Source organism: Ixodes scapularis, unplaced genomic scaffold (genome assembly GCF_016920785.2).
Source record: "Ixodes scapularis isolate PalLabHiFi unplaced genomic scaffold, ASM1692078v2 PGA_scaffold1__304_contigs__length_218370807, whole genome shotgun sequence".
NCBI lineage: Eukaryota > Metazoa > Arthropoda > Arachnida > Ixodida > Ixodidae > Ixodes > Ixodes scapularis.
In genome coordinates, this window is record NW_024609846.1 from 37,335,680 (window position 1) to 37,352,650 (window position 16,971).

The following is a 16,971-nucleotide window of genomic DNA, read 5'->3' on the forward strand; positions in this document are numbered from 1 at the left end:
AAATGGGCCCCTGGCCCAGGACCAAAACGCCACAAGCCTTTTTTCGTTGCGATGAGTAGTTTTCGCAGGAGCGATTTGGCCTGCATTCTCTGAAACACCATGTATATATATATATATATATATATATATATATGTATATATATGCAAACCTACGTAGTATATATATATATATATATACTACGTAGGTTTGCGGCCGAAATGGTTCGCACCACACTAGTTTTTTCGGTCTGATAGGACCATCAGTAAAAATTGAAAAAAACAAAAAAACGGCCACTCATACTTAAGCCGAGCAGTGTCGCCATGCGTAAATTCAAATTGCATTTGTTATGGGAGATTGAATATTTGAAACGTCGTTCTTAGTGCCAGCAAACCCAATTGGGTGCCAGAGTTCATTTATTTAGATGATGGTTTTAGTTCACCGTCATCGATTTTCGGGTAAAGTTCCGGGTCGGTACAATGCCCACTTGCGCAGACACCAACCTTGCCATTTCCAAGCTGAAAAAAAAACAAAAAAACATAAACGTGTTTATTTGAAGCTTTCATATTAATGGAATGCAGCAAAGTGGCCGTATATAATGGTAAGTAAAAAGTCGGGTTCACAGACTCGAGTTCGCTTACGACCGTGTTCCTGTGGTCTCTTATAGAGAGATAAACCATAGCCTCCTCTATACGGAGAAAGACTGGCACATCGACGACGGAAATATAGGGCACGCGGCCGCAGCAAAAACGAGAGGAGGAGCACGCGGTACGGTGACCAATATGGTAGCGCAGAGCACAACGGGCAGGGATAGTGCGCGAGCGCTTGGGTCGTGCAGCAGCCGCTCCCCGAACCACGTTTGTTTTCTTGTTTTCGTCACCGTTGCTTTCGTACTCCGGGAGCAACGGCTGCGGCGATTTGAAAGTGCGCTGGCAACAATGCACCATGCCGGTGGCGTCGGCGGAGTTGTTGGCGTGCCAACGGAGTGCGCCGTCGTCGGACCATCGTGTCGTGCCGCGGAAGAACCATGCCATTTTGACTAAACGAAACCGACAGCCACGACCGTTCATGGACCGTCCCGGAGATGCGGACGCAGGGAGGAACGGGAAAATTCAAGGGTTGAAGTTGAGTTTCTCCTCTCCATAATTCCGAAAATAATAGAGGAAAGAAATAAGAGTGTTTTTGCGATTGGCCGCTCGCTCTTGTGTGGTGCTAGCAGGCAATCTCCCCTCCGCTTCCCTAACTCCCCGCCCCTCCTTTCCCATTTTCGGCGGCCGCCTCTTTTCGAGACGCGTCAGGCTTTCTTCGTATAAAGCAGGCTATGGGTAAACAATCTGCGCGCTGGTGCCATCTATGAAGGGGCTCTGAAACTGAATTTCACCAGAGTGGATGTTTTGGAGTATGAGTGAAATCAAATGTTCGAACTATCTATGAAAGAAGGTAATTTAGAATATTGTCAAAAGCTTTTCAAGGCAATAAAAAGAGAAGGATGACCAAAAATGAATTATACAGAATAAGAAGGGTTCCTTCGCTACCCCATAAATTTCGAGAGCGTGTTCTCTTGACGTAATAGATCACAAGAGGTTTTAACGCACTCGGTCGCTATACTTCGTTTCAGCTTCGGTCCAGACGCAGCCAAAGCTACAAGCGCGAGCTCCGGGCTTTCAGCATTCCTGCCAACCACGCGCGCTCGTGCAGTGCAAGCACTGTTCTGCGCCACATGCTCGCGTTTGTAGCATCGGCTGCGTCTGGACCGAAGCTGAAACAAAGTATAGCGGTAGCACGTATAGGAAAGAGTCTTAAGAATTGGATATACCATATGGATCAACAACTGAGTAAATAGGATTTTGAAGCCTCTTTGTTAATTTAACTGAATATGAAGACTGCGTATTTCCGGCAGCGATTTGATGTCCAGAGGACATAGCCAGTGATGTCACAGATGTCAAAATAACGCTTTTTTTATTTTGACGTCTAGGACGTCACAACAACATTCACTGTTATTTTGAAGACCACAACACGATTTATTTTGGATGCCTCTGACTGCATTATGAAATGGCTGTCACTCGGCGTGTTTGAGTGGTCGGGTGCTCGGCGACCCGGCGGTGTCCGCGCTGGTGTATGTTCTTGACGTGCCGCCTGTACTCGTCGTGTTCTGAGGAACATCAATGTAAGCGTTCTCCATTTTCAAAGTTTACCCGGTGCCATCCGTCACTCCTGTTGCGAATTAAGATTACGTGTACCGGAGGCGACAGAGACTAGCCGCAGTAATTTTGTACGCCTTTTTTCTGGAGCTGCACTCCTGTGTGATACGATGGATTATCACCCTTGTATAGAACAGCTGCGAAAGCCTTGCAAGCGGCGAGCAAGCAACTAGCTCGCACTTTTAGCATTGTCGTACGTTACCTTGGCGACAGTATGCGGCTACTAATTACAAAACTCTTAGCCCACTTGGCCCCGTCCACGGTGGCCCCGTCGACGTCGTACACGCCGATTCGAAGCGTCCAGCCAACAAACCAAGCCCCGCTGTCCCCCATGCACCTCCGGAAAGGAAGCTCCATGGTAATTTGTTCAGAGAAAATTCGTCGACAACAATAATTTTCTTTTTCTTTCAGTGTTAACCGTAAAAAGGAAATGTCGTAAATATCGCCAAATGCTCCCCCCCCCCCCCTCCAAAAACAAAGTTCAAAAAAAAAAAGAAAAAAGGAACCATGAACTGTGGATGGAAACCGCGACCACTTGCGCGTGATGCAGACATCTTACAGCTAAGCTACGCTACAGCTTCGCAAATCTCGTTTTCACAATTGATTGTATACGAGACTTTCGGACAGCACTTAACATGTGAGTGGAGTGCTGTCGGATGGCACTTGAACGCTCTGCAAAAGTGCCGTCGGACGGTACTCTGGACACTACAAATCTTCATTTGCAACAGGAGTGACGGACGGCACCGGGCGAACGAAATTGGACAACGCTTACCTTGATGTTCCTGGATGTCGGCAATTGATACGAAACAGAACGCGACGAGCACAGGCGGCACGTCAACAACAGACACCAGCGAGGACACCGCCAAGCACCCGAGCACGCACACACTCGCTGACCGACCGACGTTTCAAAATGTAGTCGGCGGCTTCCAAAATAAAATGTGTTTACGTTAAAATAACGGCAAATATAATTTTGACACCCATGGCGTCATTGCCCACGCCCCCTGAACATCAAATCGGTGCCGAAAATACGCACCCGAACTAGAAAGGATTAAAAAAAAAAAAAGACATTTGTGAGAACGTGGAGTTTAGCCGAGACCTCCAGACATTCAATAAGACAGAGACGGTGATTTTATTGGAAAACATTTCTCTACAGGGAAGGGAATACAGCTACGTGAATGCCGTCCTTGTAATTCAAATACGGAGCTCGACAAATATTAGGTGGGAAGATACGCTTTATGATCAGGCTGATGATTAAAATAAATCTGTTAATAAGTGTTTAATCCTTGCTTTAGTAGATAATGTTCAAATTGCATTATTAATGGCAATTACTGTTCGAGGCGACACCAGTTTAAAGATTTGTGAAAGGGTAATATATTTTTAAATTTTCATCGTTATTTTTTAATAGTTTTTTTATTAAAAGTTACATGTTAAAAGGCCTTTGCGAGACACGCCCACAGTAACGTTAAAAAAATGACGTCCTCGAAATTTCTGCAGCACGTCCTTGTGGATATACGAATGACAACTGCCGAAGTAGCGTCCTTCTTGTACCGCGTAGCTATTCACTCGGTCTCTCCAGGCGCTTACTCAAACACGCTCCCCAGCAGTAAACACCCTTATTCCAAACTTCGCACTTCTAAAACTCAGGCCCAATATATTCTTTTTCTCTCTGTTTGTCTCAGCTTGCTCTTTTGATATATTTCGGATATTTGGCTTGACCACCATGTACTATATGACCCCTTTCAAGATTGTTTCATCCGTTGGAAGCGGAGTAATACCTGCACAGTGATGGGAACAAAAGTGATCACCTTGCGTTCGATTGGGACTCGGCTGCAAGAGCCCTCGTTCAGCGGGAGCAAAAGTCAGAGCTACCCCTGGTGCGACTTGCAAGTACCGCGGTGTTGGTTGGCCAACAAAATGTTATCTTATTTAAGAAATACAGTTTCGCAAGCCTCTTTTCAGGCGCAACGATCAAGAAAAAAAAAACTATTATTCGGCGATCTGTATGGGCGTCGGTCTGAGACTCGTGGGATCTTGGGTTCGATTCCCGTTTGAGGAGTTTCATATTGTCGTTCTCTCTTCTCAAATGTTCCCAGCCATTCTCCCGTTCATGCGCGTTTGTTTCGTTTATGAATGCGGAATTTTCCCGAGGGGTGTGCCGAAAGAAATACTATAGGATTTAAAAAAAACGAAAACAGTGATCAACAACTTTTGGATATTATCATCCCGTCGAGGTGCTGCAACAACCTTTCACATTTATGTTTATTTTACGCTGCCTTCACTAGCACGCACTGTATTAATTTATTTAGACGGAATCCGGGAAAGGTCTTTGTTCGTCGGAAGGTATGTTGACTTCCTAGTTCATATAAAAGTGTACTTTATGCCGCCAAAACTGGGTGATATATGGCTCTTACCGGCGAATTTCGATTGCATGTGCGACTTGGCTTTAAATATACAAAAAAAACATAGCTGATGCATGATTCGTAATAAATAATGGCTTTATTTAAATCTTATGCTGAATGCATTCAGTTAGGAGCATGTCTCTTTAACTTATGAAGTATTAAATGTTTTATATATAAACAAAATTTAAAACTCACCTCGCATTTTGAAGGATGTTTAAAAATGCCGAAAAAATATCCTTCAGGTAAGTGCTGTTCCCTTTTCATTTTGCAGATGAATGCGCAATTTTTAACTGGTGTCTTGAAAGGAAATAAATACCATTTGAATATTTTACAGGATGATTTGAAAAATGTTATATATCCTTTAATACGCCTAGTTTTGTGCTTTTATTTAATGTGTCAATCGCCCATACTTAATTCATTGCGACTACATTTGTTGAAATAACTTTGTTGGTTCTAATAAAGGTGCAGCCTAGAGCATTAAGCTGCTTTCTAGATGTTGCACATGGAGATACTACTCGCCAAGGTTTTTCGTAACGCATAACGGAAGTTACTTAAAGTGTAGTTCATTTTTCTTTTTGTTTAGATTAATTGAATTATGGCATTTTTTGCTGCACATAAAAAATACCGCGCATGCGACACTTAATCTATAGCTTTAAGGGTTATCGAGTATATATTGTCAATTATTTTAGGAAATAATTACGCATAAAGAAGAAAACAGGGACAGCACATCTTTCGTAATTTCAACAGACGTATATTATACAGACAGCGGACCACCGTGTTCTGTATTTTACACGTAATTCTTTCGTTGAAACAAAAACTATTCGTAATTGTTTCTGTGCACTTACATTTAAACTTGTATTACTTGCACACATATGATATTCATCAGCCCACTGGTTGGGTAGCTCCCCATTAGGACCTGAAAACATACATTTTAAATGTAATATGATTAAGTCACTCTGAATAATTTTACTATCTGGCTTGTAGTTAAATGGCTCTTTAGGAATACCAATAATGATTCATGTTATTGGTAAAAAAGTTATATAGAAAAACTCGAACATTTTTATGACGCTCATGACACGATGCATACATATAAGCTACCTTACCACAGGGGTAACAAGAGTGGCGTTTTTATGGCGGTAATACACAAAGCCGTGCTTTTATACACTTGTATACTGCGGTTTTTAGTTTTCACACAGCGGCAAGCGAACTCTAGCTAGGCATCTAAAACCACGCTCCAGGGAAAAAGAAAATTATAAGCAGGTGATTTACTTACATTTTGTGTTAAGTACGTAAAATGTTAGGTACTTACTTCGTAAATGTAACTTTAGAATTGTAACCTGATGCCGCTCAGACTCAAAAGCTTGATCTTAAAGGAATCACCTCGTTACTTTAAGAAACTTTTCGTAAATTATTCTCACTCCTTAAGGGAGCTGTGCAACGATTTTAACGTTGAAAGAATTAGCATCTTCTGCTTTTGATATTGTTCACTGTGTCACAAATGACAGAAAACACACCTCCTTTCATCAAAATGTTGCGATTCCGCCGCGCAATAGCGAGGCAAAATTTAGAATATTTCCCGACCTGCAGCCATGAGCGGCGGCCATGAGAAACAAGCGGCGTGACGTCACTTGGGTAGTTGTAAAAAAGATAGCAAGTTGTGCGAATACCTGCTCGATAAAAGGTAACTTTTCTATAAATCTTGTCGTTCCAACATATATATCAATGCGTCACAACCCTGGTATCATCGACAACACTTTTATTATACGTAGTTTAAGTGGCGCCATCTATCCTAGGTCCACAAAACCGCTCATAGCCGCCAGAAGCCGGACGGGGAGGGGGACAGCGCCGGACGGGCAAGGACGTATATGGCCGGACCCGGATGAGACTTTCCTCCTTTCACCGTATATTTCGCGGGGCGCCCGCCAGCACGTGGTCACGCGGTCGCGAGAGAACTTTTCCGGAACCCCGCGCCTACTCAAGTGACGTCACTGTGCACGTGACCCCGAAGACAAAGTACGAGTTGAGAGGCGGCAAAAACCTGGACCTTTTTCATTTTTTTTAAAATAAAAACTACGTTATCCAGGCAAAATCTATTTTCTGTAGTTCACTGCAGAACTGTCAGGCATCAACTTCCAGAATTATTTAAGCAAAGCCCTGAAATTGTTGCACAGCTCCTTTAAAAAAACACCTTCTGGGGTGTTTTTTAATAGAGAGCAGCGCTATAGTTCAGCACTGCTTGAGCACTTCAAACATCACTAAGGTTAGCGCTTATAAAAAGCTGCAGCAAAATAAACGCAGAGCTAAAAAAAAAGGCTAGATTCAGTGGTGTCATTGAATGTCTTGGAGAAGCGACGGGGAGGTTTTGTGGATACTGATTTCCTGTGACTATAACTACAACATACATAAAGACAACATTTGCTGTTTCTGTATCGAGAGCTTAAGGAATTGGCGGATTTAAGGGGGCGACGGGGCACCGAAAGGCTAACACTCACGAAATTAACGTCTTTTAAATGAAAAAAGAAAAAAAAAAAACCCGACAGAAACTAGCTTTTTACTGGAAGAAATATTTACTTTTTGCGGAGGTGGAGAATATAAAGTCAACAAAATGGATGAAGGCAATGCTTCTTCCGTGGTGCTACTTTTCCGCAGAGCCGACGCACCCCCCCTCCCCCCCCCCCCCTTTTCCTTGGCCGTCCAATAAATCGAACCCTAGCGGGATGTCGGTCTGCCTTTGTCGTATGACGAGACTGATTTACGTTTTAAGTGGTAAATTTACCCAGTGGTGACGAACTGCTGGCTTTCGGTTTTTAATCGGCGTCACGCAGTAGTGGTAACATACCGCTAGCCGGTGTGATGGCATGCAAATTAAAAGGGGCAAGGATGGGGATTAATGAAGATAATCTTTTTCCTTCCCTACCGAAAAATCCGGTATAACTTTCCCTATCCGGAATATGGAACCGAAAATTTGTTACTGGAAACCCCAAATCCAGATTGAGAACAAAGGAATAATTTCTGAAAACCTAAATTCCAGATAGAGTCCAGATAGAATCCAGATAGATTTCCGGTTCCATAATCCAGATAGCGAAAAGTTATACCGGATTTTTTGGTAGGGTTATTTTTAATTTCACGGTAAAAAAGGCAGAAGTGAGGGCGAAGAGAGCTATCCCGGCTTGTGAAGCTTGACATAACCTAGCGTAACTTAACCTAATCTAACCAACCCGACGAATTGATGTCTAACAGCGCGAGCTTTCGGTTAACGTGAGCCGAGCTGCGGTTCACATATAGGACTTTTTACGCATTCAAAGATAAAATTTTCGGAAGGCCTTTTTTCAATGCAGGAAATCGGGCACAATCTGATGCGGTGCGTCACGTGACAACTCGTTTCAGTGATCGACAGCTGTTTAGCTGTCGCTGGCTAACGTGCCTCTTGCTGTAATTGCTTTTTGAAGAAAAAAAGAAGATAGGTCGGCTCTTCCTCCTGTGTTTCGAGATAAATCTCTACGTGGACTATTTTTTTCTTAGTGGGCTATAAATCTCTGCTGCTCCGGTTCAGCGATAAAATTTAATGTGCTTGATTTATCTACAAGAGACCTTTAAAAATCTATTTTTTTCCTTCCGTCGCTAATTTCGTTAGTTGTTTCCAAAAGATAATAATTCAAGTCATATTTGCCATCCGATACAAACAAACCGACAAGTGTAGTATGAGAATTTTAAGAGCTTCTCCTCAATCTAACATCCGAACCACATAGATTCTCGTTTGTGTTTTTGTCCATTTTGGAAACTGCAGGGTATAATTGAAGTTGCAAACACAAAACATTAATCGAAACTTGCTAAATTAGCATGTTTATCAACTGAATATTGCTGTTAGGGCATTAAGCGTTTTTTTTTTCAGAATAGATATTTTTTATAGTTAGAGTGTGGATGAAAATCCAATAATTCCATTATTCGATCCAACGCCCTTGAACTCAATGAGACCTATTAACATGTGTGCATGTAAACCATCATTAGAAAATTTGATCTGCGAACGCGGTTTGATATAGGTTTGTAGCTAAAAAATAAAAACAAGTGCGTTTGTATAGTTATTCTTTAAGTATTCCAGTGCACAAAGATGTTGACGTGTGAGCGCGGTACACCACTGTATTTGTTTTAGTCAACGTCAACAGAAGTAAAAAACAAAAATGCTTAATTTATAACACTTATCTTATCTGCTGACTAAACAGTACTATGGTTGTATTATTGAAATGAATATGCCACATAGAGTGTTGCCAAGATGTGCTTCTGTTGTCTCTAATAAAATGCATCCGCCTTAAAATAGTGTTGTAAAGTTTCCCTTCCAAATAGAATCGAGAAGTACTTCAATCTTTTTTTAAATATTGCATATTTCCAACCCCAAGACGGTGGAGAAAATTCACGTTTCGAAATTTCCTATTATATAAAAATGTCGGAGGTATCAAAATATGCTTACTCCGTGCTTTATTTCAGAGTGTCTTCAGTGGTTGTAATAGGTAATTAATAAATTTACTAAATTGAGCTTCTTTTTTTGGCTCGTCGTTCCTGACATTCAAGCCGCTGTTTTTGTTCAAAACTGGAAATGCCTAATTCGACTAAACCCCATAAACACTTAACAAATTTAAATTCTCCAGACAACGTAGATTTCACCTCCAGGCTCTTCTTGGCACATTCCTTCATAGCAGGCTCCAAGGTGTTTGAATGATCCATCAGGGTTACTGGCCTGCATAAACAATTGAGTAATAATTTTATTTGCTTGTAGTCCTTTGGAACCTTTGATTTAAGGGCTATTAAAGATATAAAGGCCCGTTCACACTCTTGCGACCTCTTAAAACTGGGTGCCTTGAAACCTCTTACAACGAGAGGACACACTGGCGCCATCCATTGGGTAGCAGTTCAAACGTGGTGGTTCGGCAATTTTCTATTTCTCTCGCGCATTATCGTTTCTTTCTTGGCTCGAGAAACTTTTGTCAACGTTATAAAGGAGCCTTCCTTATAGATATTACGCACATTTGACCGCGGAAATACCGCAAAACCTCCGCTCTTGTGATATGCAGTACCAGGGTAACCGCATAGATGGCTCCAGAATGCCAGTGTGTTCCCTCGTCCTAAGAAATATTAAGAGGCTTCAAAAGGTCTCGTCTCTCCCAGTCGTACTCGGTTGCAAGAGAGTGAACGGGCCTTAAGAACGTAGTTTAGTTAAATAGCAAGGTTAAAACATTACGAAACTTGGGGTTTGATAGTTGGTACATTTTAAACAAACTCCACGCTTAATACTGACATTGGTATATCTCTGATGCGATGGGACTCTTATTTTTACAAGTTGTTCAATAACCAAACTAAAAGTTAAAAAACTATACATTACTACATTACTTTCGAGGTGTGCCCGGTGCCGATCATAATAAAAGGGCCGGGCTAGTTAACTGTAGCATGTTGTATAAGTGAGCAGTTATATTTTGCTTGCATTTACGGCCACTTTTCAACACATTGATGTAACGAGCACGCGCACCAACTGATGGTCAAGAAGCATCCTCTACATAATAAGCAAACTCAAATAAAAAAAAAGAAAAACTAAACAGGAAACTAAACTACAAAAGAAACGGCAACACCCGTAACCGTGTCATCGCTGTGATTTGGTTACAGGCATACCGTTCCCCGTCGTTTCGAGCGATTGATTCCCGGCCTTTATATGGCCAGCCCTTCGGGTTTGTGTGTCTGTGCTCTAGTGTAGTTTTGGTAGAAACTTCACGCTGGTGGTGTCACAATAGATGGTGTCTGACCGCGGTCTTGGAACAGTGACGAGCCCCCAAATGTGGAACTATCGGATCATCGATTTCTAGCTGACAACCTAACCTCACGTGACACTGTGATTCCATATGACAGCGTGACGTCAAGTGACATAAACGATTTACGTTCTGGCGTCACGTCACATGATACGGTGACTTCGCATGACACTGAAGTCACCTGACTTGAGATGGCGTCTTACGGTGACGTCACATAGGGTCATATGGCACTGTGATGTCAGATGGCATTATTCTGTCGCAGAGAGTCTATAAATGCTCGACATTTAAAGCGCCTGTAAACTAGACCAAGAGACAGGCGGTTTGTTATTTTTATTGCCTTTCCCATGGGAGAAACGAAGCGTGAAATTGAGAGAGGGAAGAGACGACAGCGTGCGGGGACAGTAGAACTCCGATTTTTGGTTCGAATGATTAGTTGGTAGACCTAAAGCTAGCTAATTTTGTCTCAACTTCACTCGTCGGAAGCGTTCAAATGCGAGAGCCAAACGCCGAACGCCTGCGTTCCGCGTTTTAACGCGTTCAACGAGCGCAGTGGGAACGAAGGCTGCTGGCTTGAGGTCTATTCAATTATCTATCTAGCCAGGGCTCGGCGTTCTTACGTCTCCGCACATTCTCGTCTTATCCTCTGCCACAGTTTCACGACGCATTGAGAATGACGGAAGTAGGTTAAACAAGTCCTGCAACTGCTGCTAGCCTGTGGCTAACATACACATTCTATTAAGATTATGTGCGATGTTTACGGAGTGCTGGGGAATGAACAACCCAGGGTTCCAATCTTCCAACTTCTACTGTAGAGACCCCTGCGGAGCCTTTGCAACACAGAGACGTTCACGAGCTTCAGAAATGCTTATGAGTTTGAAATCATTCTTAACTTATACGTTTATCTGAGTGGTTAGCCTTTGGTTGCATCCTAGGGTTGCGTTTATTCAATAAATCGTACTGCTAAAATTGTTTCGTGTGTTTAAGAAACCGAGCGCTATCATTACGCAACCGGATTATCTGGATCAATCAGACGCCGCGAATAACTGAGAGATATTTGTTATTCAGGCAATCAGTGTGCAAGGTTCCCCTTTCCTTTCATTGAACAGCACCGTTGTACTAAGTCCAAGCTCTTTTAGGCTTATGTTGAAGGTGACTGACATTCAATGCATGCTATACACGCATAGAAAAAACGAAGCATCGCTTCTAAAAATGTGTTAGTCAAAACGTTATGCATTGTGTTTTGTGCCGAAACATTATGAATGGCCGGGATAGGACTATTACATGGAAGTATGTTTTAATACCTAATTCAGGTAAAGCCTATTAAATATTAAAAATTACACCAAACACGCGAAGAAAATGAGAAGTACTAAAAGTGTCAAGAAAGGCGTATGTTTACTTACAAAGCAGAAGACACCATCATTGTAACGACGGGCAGGTTCGACTTCATAGTTATTTGTGCAATTGCGCGTGCAGCCTGGCGCAAATCCCGGCTGGCTCACATGCAAAAAAGAAAAACAAATTATGTTTTCATATAATGGTAGGTCAGAAAAAAAAATGAATGAATCAGTTTCAGTTGAAAAATATTTTAGGCGTATTTCTTAATATTTCAGATGCCCGGGTATAGAACGGGTTTCTGTCTATTAGAGTAAGATTAGAGATTAGAGTACTGGACAGTTTGCTCAAGCCGTAGGAAACGAACGAGAGCTCAAGATGCCTTTTTTTTAATCATTTGAAAGAAATATGCTAACAATGGTATCTACACAAAGGCAGCGGAACCATATGAGTAGACAGGTATTATCAGACTCTTTAAAGTCTCTCGCCCTGTAGTCAATTTTGGCAGGTGGCTAAGCCAAATACTGCACTAGGAGGATGCATATTATACACTCCGTGCGACGCGACTGGCGCGCCGCCGCGCGGCCTGTACCGAAGGTAGGCAGTGAGAACCCCAGAGAAAACGAAACCGAAACCACGCCGCGTACGTTGGTACGCATTGAAGTCGGCGTGGTGCGGTTGCGCTGGGTTCACAGCATGAAGTGCTGCCTGTGCTGCGTCATTAAGTGCTTCAATATTTATGCGTCGTATCTCGTGGCGACAAAGTTTCACAGTTTTTCACCTCGCCGATGTTTTGTGGGACAGCGACAACGATGGAGCCGTGCCGTACGACGCGAGAAATTTGGTTTCCCGATCATGTCTGCCACTGTGTCGGCACGGCTGACATATTCTACACTGCCGCTTTGCGCTCTGCGTTTGTTTTCGTACCAGTAACGCCTACATGTGTCAGCGCCGATAAGACGAACTGAAATGCCATCCCACACTCGCGGGATTGCAGTGCCAATTTCGTTGGAGGAATGCCCTCCAAAGAAGTTTCCTCCCCATCGTACGTGTCGATGATATTTCCGGACAAGTATGGCACGCAATCCGTACTTCATGAAGAAAGATTCGAACGGTAAAAAAAGTGACAAATATAAATCTAAAGAAAACAACGATGAAACTCGGAATCACTGGAGAATCGACGCCCGAGTATGGAAGTTAATGTGGTGTGCTTTCTTTCTTGATCAGCCTCCTTTTGGATGTGGAAACGCTGACACCCCGAGTTCTGTAGGCAACAATTTTTTTCTCGGCTTTAGAGCCACCTATCGCAAAGTGGTTCGAACTGGAAGTACCGTCCACTGGTCCCTTCCTAGCTGTAAAGTGTGCACCTCCCAGGATGAGTGGTATTATCTGACAGCCTTTGACGGTCAAAGCCAGTTCCCATTTAGTTACGCCGCCCAAAGTAAATTTACACCTGGTTTTTCTACGCCAACTCTTTTGTTATAATAAGTGTTATGCCAAGTCACGGTCATGTCAAAGTACCTGTGCGCCGAAAATCAGCACCTCGCACAACAGGTTATTGCACAACAGCTGACCGCAAAAGCCCTTGGCGGCCAAACCGTGTGTTGGCCGACAACTTTGTTTTCTCGGCTTTGGAACCACCTTTCGTAAAGTTGTTTCAATTGGAAGTGCAGTCCCACTAGTCCCTTCCTACCTGTAAAGTCTCCACCTCCCCCGACCAGTGGTATTCTCTTGACAGCCTTTTCATGGTCAAACCGGTTCCCATTGAGTTACGCCGCCCAAACCAAATTTTCACCTGGTTTCCCTATGCCACCTTTTTTTTTTTGTATAATGAGTGCTGTGTCATGTTGCTGTCAAGTCCAAGCACCTGTGTGCCTAAATCTGCAGTTTGCAGAGCTCGCTATAACACAACATTTTGGGTTCAAAATTGGATATCCCGCACAGCTTTATTTCTTTATTCGTTAGAAACATAACTTTCACACCTGCTGTATTAAAGAAACTTGGCACTCTTCGTGCAGAAACTTAGTGAACATCTCACTCGCCTCCAAATATCATCGTTCCAGCAGTCCTAGGTTTACAGCGACGAGCGAAATAAATTTCCCACTCAGAGCAATTAAGGTGGCGGCCGTCTTGTTTTTCGGAAAATTGCTCCAACTCCTTTTTCGGCCGCAACTAGAGAGATTACCCCTAATAACGACTCAAACTCAATATATAAGAAGTGGAGAACAGCTAAATGCCCTTCTGCCCCAGCACTCATGCAACGTCACCCTCAACGTATGGGCTCAAAAAGCAAAAGTTCCGCCCGTGCGCGCTTCCGCCGCCACAGCTTGGCATGCGAAAAGGCGCCGCAGGCTGCTGAACGCGCCTCACAGTCGAACGCCAGCTCCTTCGCTAGCGGCGCTGCGCGCGTTTTTCAGAGCGCCCCCTATAGTTCCCGCACGGAGTGTATACTCCGCTCGTTTGGGTTAGACAGGGCTCCTGCAGCGCAAAATTTTCCCTATATGCTTGGACAGCCCGCGTTCAAGAGAGCGCGTCCGTATCACCTGTCCACGCTCTCATACTTCCGTGCTGCGCCGTGAGAGAAGGCTGCCGCCATTGTCCCGAGAGACCGGATTCGCCAAAACCAGCAAGAACTACTGCCTCCACTGTCTCGAAGCCTGTCCACGATAAAATGCGGCGGCAGGCATAACTCTCAAATCAATGGCGAAAACTCCAGCCGTTTTGACGCAAAACGTGATTCTAACCTGAGACGGCGAACGACAAAGGGGACAAGGGACAACCACGCAAGTCCCTTGTCCCCTTTGTCGCCCATCGACTGTGGGTAAAATCCTGTGTAACATTAATCAGCTCGCCTGTTGATTAACCTTATCTTAACGCAAAAGCTGTCGACTTTCACGTTGTAACGGGTATTTAATAGAAAAATATTTGGCTAACACCAAGTGTTACGCGTGAGGCAAAAAAATAAATAAAAAAAGGGTCCAAGGAAGATGAGTGTGAGGCGCGGCTGAGGCGGTTGGCGCTGCGCTGTTGTAGCAGGACGAGTAGCTCATATTGTTGGCATTCCATCCCAAACATACGTGCCCGCGAATTCGGCTGGATGAGTTTCATTTAGTTTCACCGCATTCTGTGCATGGGTCGATAAGCGAGACCCAACTGATCCGCCATGGAGTGTGCATACACAAGTAATAATACTCTAAAAAGTGTGTAGCCTTACACCGATTTGTCCTCTGTAATGGGCCCCAAAACGTAAGTTTGACGTACACCACACTGCCGTCGAACTTACGGCGCCAACGTTTACGAAGTGCTTGACAACGATGCGATATAACTTATTAAACAGCTAAAGTACATATCAAAGACTACACACAACAAAACACTCAGGTTTTGCTGTAAGGACAAACAAAAACCGATTATTTTTTTTTTGTAGACAGCAACATGTACATTAGCTATTTTAATGAGTTGTACCACTCCGCAGTCTAGCCGCTCGTGAAAGTTGGTACACTCGGTTTAACGTCAGTGAGTTGTTAGTGGAACTGAAATTTTGAGTTGTAATTTATAGGACAAGGGGTATAAGTACTACAATTCCGGTTTCTGAAAGTGAAACTTAATATCGCACAGACGCAATGAACATAAAAAATGTATCTGTAATTCAATTTATCGATAAAATGGTCACATGATGAATATTATTTCTTGAGAAACGCAGTCGACGATCAGGTCGAATATCCAACTACCAGGCTCGTGTCCCCACGTCTTTTCGAAGCATTGCGCCGTCGTCGTCTAGGGAACTGAGGCGACTGAGGAACTGAGGCGACTGAGGAAAAGAAACTGAGGCGACTGAACATCGTGGGGGAAACTTTTCAGATGTTAACGGGCGACCCGTGTCAAAACAGCAGGTAGTTAACTGGTGGTTGCTGGCGGCACAAGTATTTGACTGATGGCTATCTCCGCTAACTTCTACCTTTGTACCACGCCGCGCTTCACTCAATTGGGAGGAAATATGAGAGTGATTTTTAAAGAATTCTACCAAAATAAAAAATTCCTAGCGTATAGCTAGACTGACAATCAATAAAGTAGCAAAAAAAAAAGAAACATTGTACTCAACATTTGGCTCCAAAGACCGCTTAATCAAGACAAGAGGCAAACAAATTTGTATTTTTCATTATAACAGATCGCTCACAGATTTTGTAGTAATGTTCAATTTGCCACGTATGAAAGTTCATAGAGTGCCAGTGCAGAGTGCAAGGTCGTCTGCTACTTGCACAGGGGTTACATTGATGTCAGAGCGCCGAGCTCTTCTTGGCTGATTCAGAAACAAATAGTGGGTAGACCCCGAGGCATCTAGCATTGAGGTCTAATCACTATCCTTTCAATCAAAGCCAATCAGAATTCGGCGTCCTACTGACGTCACCGCAACCCCTGCGCAAAAACTAAACCACTCTCTCTCCTAATAGAATTGTAGTGGTCAGAATTGCTTCGTAGTGTACCTTAAAAGCTTATTTAGAACATGCAGTTGCCATTTTACACAAAAAGTGCAAATTACAAAGAAAATATATTGGCGTATAAGCAAAAGAGTAATTTCAGCTGCTGTTAAACACACTTACATAGTTGTCGTATGCATCAGACGTGCATCTAGGTGGGTCATCGCATATAATCGCACCTGTTGGTAGAGCATGAACTATGTCAGTAAATACCGTAATCATTTGATTAAGCATAACACGGGCATACCAAAGAAACAAAACAATACGTAAAAGCTCGTCCCTTTCATTATTCCTTATTTTCAATAATTAACCAAATTCAACAGATAATAAATGCAAAGAGAGCAAATTCGTTAAGGTTGTCAAGGTTTAGATGCCCCTACTAGCAGGGAATGCTTACCCTCAGTATTTATACACCACAGAGCGCACGTGTACGTATTGTGTTAATCCTGAATAGCGACAGTACCACCGTTTTGTTATTCAACTGTCATTGCTGTGGAAGTTGACATCTCAATGGGTCTTTAGAATTTCATATTGCGAAGTTTTTCCCGTCTAAACAATGAATTAGTTAGCATAAACGTGCGAGATAAAATTACGAAATACATGTAGAAAGTAAAACACGTGGTAACCGTGAGGTAATTTTAGAACAATAATAATAAATATAAAAACTAATTATATTTTTTTTTGCGGGAAAAAAAATCTTGCTAGCATTTAGATATCAAATCCCCAACTTAAAGATTTACCATGGATTAATCTATTGCAGCCTAGAGCCCCTAAACAATTAAAGGGTCTTGAACT

The 16,971-nt window shown here is 43.0% G+C and overlaps 1 protein-coding gene across 1 annotated transcript; it reads right to left on the reverse strand.

The window, feature by feature from the left end:
* Positions 1-356: 356 nt before the first annotated feature.
* Positions 357-16,558, reverse strand: LOC8028693. Its single transcript, XM_029986006.2, has 7 exons — positions 16,424-16,558; positions 16,300-16,355; positions 11,770-11,859; positions 9,237-9,309; positions 5,423-5,493; positions 4,773-4,874; positions 357-495 (listed from the first exon to the last, which is right to left on the reverse strand). Exons 1-7 carry the CDS (start codon positions 16,461-16,463, stop codon positions 394-396), a joined length of 534 nt encoding a protein of 177 aa, XP_029841866.2. The 5' UTR covers positions 16,464-16,558; the 3' UTR covers positions 357-393.
* Between the last annotated feature and the right edge of the window lie 413 nt (positions 16,559-16,971).